Source organism: Erigeron canadensis, chromosome 4 (assembly GCF_010389155.1).
Source record: "Erigeron canadensis isolate Cc75 chromosome 4, C_canadensis_v1, whole genome shotgun sequence".
NCBI lineage: Eukaryota > Viridiplantae > Streptophyta > Magnoliopsida > Asterales > Asteraceae > Erigeron > Erigeron canadensis.
In genome coordinates, this window is record NC_057764.1 from 34,277,994 (window position 1) to 34,287,792 (window position 9,799).

General features: G+C 34.4%; 1 protein-coding gene across 1 annotated transcript; it reads left to right on the forward strand.

The window, feature by feature from the left end:
* The first annotated feature begins 450 nt into the window (after nucleotides 1–450).
* Nucleotides 451–5,211, forward strand: LOC122595701 (BTB/POZ domain-containing protein NPY2-like). The gene is made up of 5 exons (XM_043768126.1): nucleotides 451–775; nucleotides 2,219–2,397; nucleotides 2,694–2,763; nucleotides 2,892–4,082; nucleotides 4,329–5,211. Exons 2-5 carry the CDS (start codon nucleotides 2,336–2,338, stop codon nucleotides 4,887–4,889), a joined length of 1,884 nt encoding a protein of 627 aa, XP_043624061.1. The 5' UTR covers nucleotides 451–775; nucleotides 2,219–2,335; the 3' UTR covers nucleotides 4,890–5,211.
* Nucleotides 5,212–9,799: the final 4,588 nt, after the last annotated feature.

Sequence of the window (9,799 nt, forward strand, 5' to 3'; positions counted from 1 at the left end):
GAGAATAGGGAATCGATTTCATTCCCTCAATTCTCTATGAAATGTACAGAATTGATGGGAATGGAAATTTTAAATTTTTTTTTCGTTTTAGTGATGTTATATGTATTAAATTTGATTATTATTTAAAATTTAGTATTTTTTATATATTCATTCTCTGTTTGTACCAAACGACGGAATCGATTTTCTTTCCAGATACTCATTCTCTTTCCCACTATATTCATTCTCTATTATATTTCCATTCTCTTTGATTCACTCATACCAAACACTCCCCGAGTAATTTACAATTCACAAAAGTAAATTTAGTAAAAGTAAGTGGTGTAAATTAAAATTACAGTTTCATATATACACACATTCCACATTTAAGACCAAAAGGAGAGTGAGTACAAGTAGTAGTAGTCCACATTAAAAGAGGGGGAACATAAAAGCAGATTGTCAGCATTGGCGTGCATATCATAGCAGATTGGCTGGCCGGCTGGGAGTCTTCATTTTAATCACTACTCCTACAAACCCTTTTCTTTACATCTCAATCTCTGCAGCAAAAACATTAAAACTCAAAATATTTTTTTACTATCTTTCACCCAACTACCCAAAACAATTTTACCTTTGACAGAATTATTTAATCTTTTTATTTTCTTCTCTTTCATAAAAAAAAAAAAAAAAACCAACCCCATATTATTAGACTTTCAAGATTAAAGAAAAAAAAAGGTCAAGATTCTGAAGAAAGATAGGAGCAGCAGCAGTAGTAGTGGCTGTGTGGGATTCTTTACAAAACTGTGTAAGCACTGAAGTTGGATTTTAGTGTAAAATGGTTACTGCTTTTGAGAGGACACAGAATATGGAAAACAGCTTGTCTTCTTCTTATGTGTGTTTTTCTGTCTGTTTTAAGTGGTGGTGGTGGGGATACTCATGTTTTTCCTCTTTTTTGCATGCTTTGTTATTTCTAACTTCATATTTCCATTTTTGTTTGTAACATGAAAAAAAAAAATGTTCATTTTTGAGTGTGTGCTCTATATTTTGACACACCAATTGTTTAAAGATTGTTTGGAATTGCTTATTTAGCCGCTTATCTCCTTGTTTTTTTTTTTTTTTATAAGGAATAAACACTGTCTAAATAAGCAGGTTGGTATAGTGCTTTTATATATAAGCAATGTTGTATGTGTAAATTCTTGTATCTATATAAAATATAAAAATGCTGTTTTGGTACACCATTCTGAGTTAAAGTTTGCTAAGCAAAAATAGTTTTTAATAAAATGGGGTTTTGAAGTGGATTCAAGGAGAGTGGCTTTTGGGTTCTTGTCTCTTGATTCTTTAGAAAAATAAAATCAAGTGACTATTTTTTAATTCTGCTTACTAAGGCATCATTACATATGGGATCTCCATTAAGTTTGTTAATTAACTGATTTTGTGATCTACTTAATTTTATTTTTGACCATTATTATAATACTTTCACTTGTACAAAAACAGAGTAGTAGATGCTTATTGTCTGCTGTTTCCATGCCTTATTTCAACTGATTCCAAGATGCTGTTTTCTCAATCTACAATTACCAATTTCATAAATTTCACTTCTTTACACTTTTAACCTCTTAAAAATTGAACCTTTTTTTGTTATTTAACTATTTTTAGCCTTAAAAAAATTGAATCTTTTTTATTATTTTTTAAAAACTAATTTCAAGATTTCATAAAGAAAATATAGACAAGAGAAAACAGAGTGTTAGTTTTAAGATACAAAAGTATGAAAGAAAGTAAGTGGGTTGAGTCAGATTTGTGCTTGTGGGGGGTGGTGTTTTGTTTAATTAATTAAATTATATTTTTCTTTTACTTGAGAAAGAGTATAGTTTAGTGTGAAGAGTGTGTGTTACTGTTGTGTTTGTCTCCTGGGTTATCCGGGTCAGCCCGGAGCCCATGGGTTATGCCCCTAAACCAGGACACACTTTCTTTATCCCCTTCATCTTCAAGTCATCAATATATGCATATTTTCTCTCTCACTAAAGATTCTTTATAAGAAATATATATATATATATATATGCACATGATATATATATACACACTCTTCACTCAGATCTTATATTTTCTTGCTTATTTTCAAATGCCCATAAATTATTTTTATCAAATGTGTAATCTTGGAAATAGGCCACAAGATTTCATCTAAAAATATTGAAAAAAAATCTCAACTTTAGTTAATTAATTATTTTTTTATTTTTATTTTTGCAATTTATAGGGTTCTATGGTGTTGAGATTTCGGGATGTGGATGATTTTCACTTGCTTTGAGCTGAAAGCTAGATAATTAGTTTTTTTTTATAAGGAGGTAGATTGAATTTTGGAAGTTTGGGCAAGATGAAGTTCATGAAACTTGGATCGAAACCTGATTCGTTTCAGACTGATGACAACAATGTTTGGTGAGTAGCCATTTTAAATGCATCTTGTTTCATAGTGTTCAATGTTTATTATTTACTTGTGAACATTTAAATGAAGCTTGATTGGTAGTATTTGGTTACTGTCATTAGACGATTCTGATAATAATCTAATGTAGCTCGTTTTGCTTTTACAATGCTTATCGGTAGATGCTATAACTTGATTTCTTGCTTGAATAATCTGTAGAGTATTGTTTATGATGAGTTTGATGCCCTAAATCTAAGCATAATAAAGCGGAGCACTTGTTAAATCTAAATCCGTTTTTCCGTTTGTTATGTAGGTATGTGGCCTCAGAATTGGCAACAGATATCATAATCAATGTAGGAGATGCTAAGTTCTATCTTCACAAGGTAAAACCAACCTTACATTCTCCTATACTATGATAAATCATTACACTTGTTTTTTTTTTGTTTTTTTTTTTTTACTACACTATTACAGTTTATATACTAAACCTCTCAAATGATAAATGTTTTTACAGTTTCCATTGTTGTCAAAGAGTGCTCGCTTACAAAAATTAGTAGCAAGCACAAATGAAGGGACCGGTAACGGGGATGAAATTGACATTCATGATATTCCTGGTGGTCCTACAGCTTTCGAGACATGTGCCAAGTTCTGTTATGGTATGACCGTAACCTTGAACGCTTACAATGTTGTTAATGCTCGATGTGCAGCCGATTACCTCGAGATGCATGAAACAATGGAGAAAGGAAATCTGATTTACAAAATAGATGTGTTTCTAAACTCCAGCATTTTCAGAAGCTGGAAAGATTCAATCATAGTACTCCAAACCACCAAAACGGCTATGATGTTGTCTGAGGAGTCGAAGTTAGTGAGTCATTGCGTTGACTCGATAGCTTCAAAGGTAGCGGTTGATGTTTCAAAGGTTGACTGGTCTTATACTTACAACCGTAAGAAGCTTCCGGAAGAAAACAATAACCACATGTTAAACGGGGGTCTTAGAAGCATAACTGTGCCATCAGATTGGTGGGTTGAGGACCTGGCTGAACTTGAGTTAGATTTATACAAACGGGTTCTTGTGAATATTAAAAACAAGGGTTTAGTGCACGATGAAGTGATTGGAGAAGCTTTAAAAGCTTTTGCTAATAGGAGATTACCTGGATTTAACAAAGGTGTGGTAGCGAATGGCGATATGCTGAAAACTAGATCGATAGTTGACACAATCATATGGCTTTTGCCATCCGAGAAAGGTAGTGTTTCTTGTAGTTTCTTGCTAAAATTGTTAAAGATGGCAATTTTGGTTGACTCGGGAGAAATGGGGAAGATAGAATTAGTCAAAAAGATAGGTCAACAACTTGAGGAGGCTTCCGTTCATGATCTTTTAATTAGAGCTAAAGAAGGTGAACCAACCATTTATGACGTGAAAATGGTTCAAAAAGCAGTTGAAGCGTTTATGGTTCGTGATCAAGATCGAAATGGTGAGTTTGAAGGGGAGGGAAAGGAGATTCAAGAAGTGAGGAGGTCAACTGGTGGGATTTTATCAGAAGCCTCAAAATTGATGGTAGCGAAACTTGTTGATTCATATCTTGCTGAGATTGCGAAAGACCCGAATCTACCTTTATCGATGTTCTTTGATCTTGCCGAGAAGGTTTCCGGTTTTTCAAGGCCGGCCCACGATGGGATATATCGGGCCATCGATATGTACCTCAAGGTATTGCTTATGCTTATCTGGTTTAGAGGCTGCAACAGAACACTGAAAATCCTATTAAGTGTTAGATAAAATCATCTTATTGACAGACCTATTTTTTTCCAATTCACCGATTGTCTGAATTTTCTTACGCAAATGCCCATTCTTTTATGTTATTAATTCATGTGTTAAATAAGGAGAGTTTCCGTATGTTCAAACACTTTTTGCTGATCCTATTCTTATTTGTATAAATTTTTTTGTGCGTGCCAGGCACACCCTGGGATTAGCAAAAGCGAGAGGAAGAAGATATGCAGGCTGATGGACTGCAAGAAGCTTTCAGTTGAGGCTTGCATGCACGCAGTTCAAAATGAGAGACTCCCGTTACGTGTAGTAGTTCAAGTCCTCTTCTTTGAACAGGTCCGAGCCGCAGCTACATCAGGCAGTAGCACACCTGACCTGCCTAAAGCAATCAAGGACCTCAATAGTGTCTCCCATGGCAGCTCAAGGTCTACCACAACCAACACAGAAGAAGATTGGGATGCAGTTGCTTCAGCTGAAGAACTCAGGGCTTTAAGGGGTGAGTTAGCGTCCTTGAGACTGGAACGCAATGGTGTTCATGCAAAGAGTCCACTAGCTGACAGGGGTCCAGTTCATAAAGTCAAAGGTCTACTCGCCACAAAGAGAATCTTTACAAAAATATGGTCAAGCAAAGGTGGGAATGGGGATAACAGTGGTTCAGATTCATCAGGAAGTCTTGGTTCTGGTAACTGTGATGATGTGAAAATGGCAGCATCAACCCCTTCAAGAAAAGGGCGACATTCAGTATCATAAGAGACGTAAAGGTCTGATTTTTTACCATCTTTTTGTTAATTGGATTATGTTAAAAAAAAAAAAAAACCTAGATGGGTATGTGTTCTTAGCTTAGGTTATGATCATAAGTGTAGTATTATTTTCTGAAAATTATGGATCTCTTTATATTAGGGTCAAGTTTAGGAATATTGGGGAAGAAGAAAGAACCCTAGAAGTTGATGAAATCTAACAAAAAGTCAAGTTTAATATTGTAATGTATCAACTTATAAGTGCTCTTTATGATCGTTAATTTGTGCTTAAATATAACATAGTAGCCCGTATTGGTGCGTATGTTTGTTGATAATAGACCAATTTGTAATGTTTTGATCCCATTCAGGGGAATCATCTGTATGCCTCCATATCTTTGCAACGGTTTGTACAAAATTGTTTGTTACTGTAATGATTTGAAAATGGTTTACGCCTGCTTGTTTCCAAGCTTCCATGATCCATCAGTGCCAACAAATGCTCAATTCGCTTGACACAAGTGGCATTTGTAAAAGGAGGTGAAACAAACTCTTGATACAAGTTTGATTCAAAATTTATTGAAATGCCAACCTCTCTCTTGATATGGGCTTAGTCTTGATGTCACATGCCGTTGATCTGTCATCTCGTGCTTTTCATTAGCGATAGTCATGTTATGTTAGCACGGTCTCCCGGGTCGAAAAGCTGGGAAGGTTATCTCAGTTAGCAATTCTTTTATGGCAAGTCATCCCCTCTTACAATGAATGTGGACTTATGCCATGATTTGTGCCAAATCTGATCCCTAGACCTCATTGGGTGCATGAATCCTGTTGCATACACTCTCCATTTCATTTTAATCATCTACCTTACATTACAAAAAAAAAAGTTTTAACTATGGACAATGTTATTGCAAAATTCAAACTATCTTTAAATATGAGTATATACGACTAAGAGTGAAACCTGCTAGCTAAAGACTAAATTAAATACACATATTAAATCTTATATTTATTTCATCTCCTTCTCTTCAGGGATATGTAACTCCAAGCCATCAACATTTGGGAAAACAACATACCTTGATGCAAACCTATAAACTCCTTAAACCACCTCTTAAAGTGAACGTGAGTAGGATCTTTAAGTTTCAGAGAGGGCTGCTATTGCCTCTCCTTCACAAGCCCGATTCCGATGGTTATGATTACAGTAATAGTTAACCCTCCGGGTCTTGACTAGGAAACTAGCTCTGCGAAGACGCTTCTTTGGTGTTCTTCCGGTGGATGAAAATCAAAACCAACTAGCCAACCAGAAAAAAAGGCTTCCGTCCTCGGAACTAAAGCTGGTTCTATTCCGGACAAGAAAGCAAAGCCGGAGTTTTGTAGATAAAAAAAGAAAATGGGACGGATGGATATATAAACCTTCCTATAAATAATATCCGTCATAGAATCCGTTACAGTAATAATTTTCGCTTAAAAGAACTCTTGTAAGCTGTAATAAAAATATTAAGTCATTGGGCTAAGGTTGGGCTCATTGGGTTGTAGTTGGCTCATCAGGTCCAGGACTCGTGCATAATTCTTATAATCTCATCACTGCACTGGCTCTTTTAGATGATTTACATGCATTATTTTTCGTCTCAAAATTAGTGAAATTAGGGGTGTCCAGGATCTATAGGTAAAGGTGAGGCGTAAAACTGGCCTACGGTAAACGCGAAGAAATAAACTATATGAAACATTTTTTTTAAAACAACAATAAATGTTATACTCGTATCAATGAACATAGAAAAATTATCGCTTAAAGGCATATATGAAACATTGCAATATCATTCTAGCTTTGTTTCTTTTCATTCATTCTTGTTCATGAAAGAACACAAACGAACGCAAATTAACAAACATATAACTAGAAAAGCAGTGTAAATTAAACATTACAAAATATAGAAAATCCGAAATTTAGTTTTAAATGTTCATCACAAAACGGATGATAATAAGCAAAAATATGCAAATGAAGTATACAAATAAATTACCAAACATTCACGAACATAGATGAAATAGAGTGATGTTCATGTTTATTAGTCTAATTAAACAAATGAAATTTTTTCATCATGTCCGTTCACTTTATGACGAAATTAAACCTGAAAGACTAACTGAATGTTTAGTCCATTTATATCCCTTTAATTAATGAAGTGAAAATACGATATCAAACAAAATTGTGCGTCGCTTTACAATGGGATGCTGTTGCTAAAAGGTCTTCTACAATTTCTTTTCTTTCTTTCTTTTTTTTTTTTGACATTGTAGCACTTCTATTTTTAGTTATCTTTGAACTCTTTATCTACAGTAATATTGTGTTTAAAAATTGAAGTTTAGAAATTACACTACTAGATTCGTGTTATGAGAATTAATCAACTGTAATTGACCAAAGTTGATCTGTTAAATCTACCACAGAGTCTTGGGTGCTAATTAAAATAATTAAAGGTATATCCCCTAATGTTGCAATGGCGACTGATGATGGTGGTGGCGGCGGCGGTGCACCACCAACACACCGCCATTGCCTCGTTGTGTGGATACCTTTCTAATATATTAAAACTGCTATATTGATACGTTGCTTTTAAAGACTATAAACAAACAAATCGTGTATGATCTTAAACAAAAGGAAGAAAGAACCCAATTGATACTGATATGTGACTTTTCAAAAAGTTATATATCTATACAATATTATAAAGCAAAAAGACTATACATTTTCAACATTAAACTTAAATTTTCAATATTGAATTTAAGACTATTTGGAGTGGGGGGACGCATGCCCCGACGCCGCATGTTGCCGCCTCAAAGCCGCCCCCTACACCGCTCCGAGGGGCGGCAAAGACCAAAAAAAATGTTGGCCGACGGAAATTGATCGCCCTCGCCCTCTTTGATTTCCAAGAAAAAAGAGCCGTAAGGCTTCTATATCTATCTATATATATATATAAAATATCTAATGGTATTAATAAAAAAAAGAAAGAAAAAAACCTACCTGAACTTCATGGAAACCGGCGAGGAATAGCGGTGAGGTGTGGCGGTGGTGGGTTATATGAACCGGCGGTGGTTGTGGTTGTCGTATCTGGTTAGGAGGTGGTTGTAGTTGTCGTATGTGGTCAGGCGGCAGTGGTGGCTGAGGTGTGGCGGAGAGAGATGGAGAGGAAGGAAGAAGAAGAGGGAAAGGGAGAAGAAGAAGAGGTTGTGGTTGTGTTATATGTTTTTTCTTTTTCTCTCTTTTTTTTAAAGTATATTTAATATTTTAAAACTAAATTTTTTTTAAGGGGCAGCTCTAAAGATGTCTCACTCCCACAAAAAGGAGGGCAACCTTTGAAGGGAGCCTCCGCCACATGGCGGAAGTCGCCCCCATGTGGGAAGCCCCCTTTGCCCCCTCACTCCTAATAGTCCAAGTACTTACCCAAAATGTCTCTCCTATATATTTTTATATTTACTTAAAATAACTATAAAACCCTTTCTCTCTCCTCAAATCTCAACCAATTATTTTTTTCTCTTTCCTCCATAAATCATTTATTCCTCTAATTCATTCAAAATCTTTTATCTCAAAAACCGTACATCGACAAATTATAAAAACTATATGAGTGTTCTTAAAACTTCATGTTCTTTCATTAGAGATGTCATTCGATACATACTTTCGACGAATTTTTAAATCCAAGCACGAAGCCTGTATGGCTAAGGCATTTGATTATCATACTCTATGACATATCAACTCTTATGACATATCGCACTTTATAACATATCACACTTTATGACATAACTATCACCCTCACCATCTCACCGCGTACTTAGTCTCGTATTATTTAAAAACAGAGAAAATATTACTCAAAAGAAAAGGGAAAGAGTTAATTAAGAAACGGCTAAATCTGAAGATCGATTTGCCACGTATTCTAAGTCAAAAACGACAACCTCGATGAATCTTTCTTGACCATATCGCCAAACTCATTTTTACAAACTACAAATACATAAAAACAAACAAAACTTATCTTAATAAATGTTATGATTATTATATTAATCAGCTGTAATAATCGTCTTTGGGAAAACCAATCAATAATTATCGGATACGTGTCCTGTACAAAACAAGAATTTTAACTTTTGTTTCAATTTAACTCTAAGTAAAAACAATTTCAAATTTGGCTTTGTAAAGTACCATGTAGTTAAAGAAATAGAATAAAATCTTTTAATATAAAACTTTACGCTTAAAACAAACGAAGTTGGATTATTCTATCCTTTAATAACAAAAGTATTATATGTGTATCAATTATGTTTGTTTTTGCTTATCATCGAGCGATGCATCCAATTATCAGTCATTGCATATTAAAAAAAAGAGTAAATGAATGGAAATCTGGTATCATGTATTATATTGATATTCAGAGCGCATGCCGCATAGAACTCATGTCCGGTTTAATGCCATTTTCACACATGAAACACATACCAGAGCACATAACACATAAAACTCATGTCCGGTTTCAACACTATTCACAGACATAAAGCATACAAGATATATTTCAAATCTTGTCTTTGACAAGATTTCCTGTAACCTCAATCTTCATCTTATGAGCTCATATAATCACATGGTGACCGTACCAGTTGATCTATGATCCATTGGTTAGTCATTGCATATTGTATATGCTAATATGTATATAAAATATAACAAAATTGAGTTAAAATAAATAAAAATACATAAGTAAATGATTGGATAAAATTTTGTATAATAAAACAAAGGGAAATGTGAGTGGATGAAAGACTATTTAATAAGGTGAAAGTGAAATAATGAGTCATGGCAAGCAAAGAAGGTTGTAAAGATGGAATCTTTGTCTAGAAAATAACATATCTTTACATGTCTTCCAAGGGACAATGTTTTTTGTTTTTTTTTTTACATCATTATATGTATTCTCAATTTCTTATATAAATGGT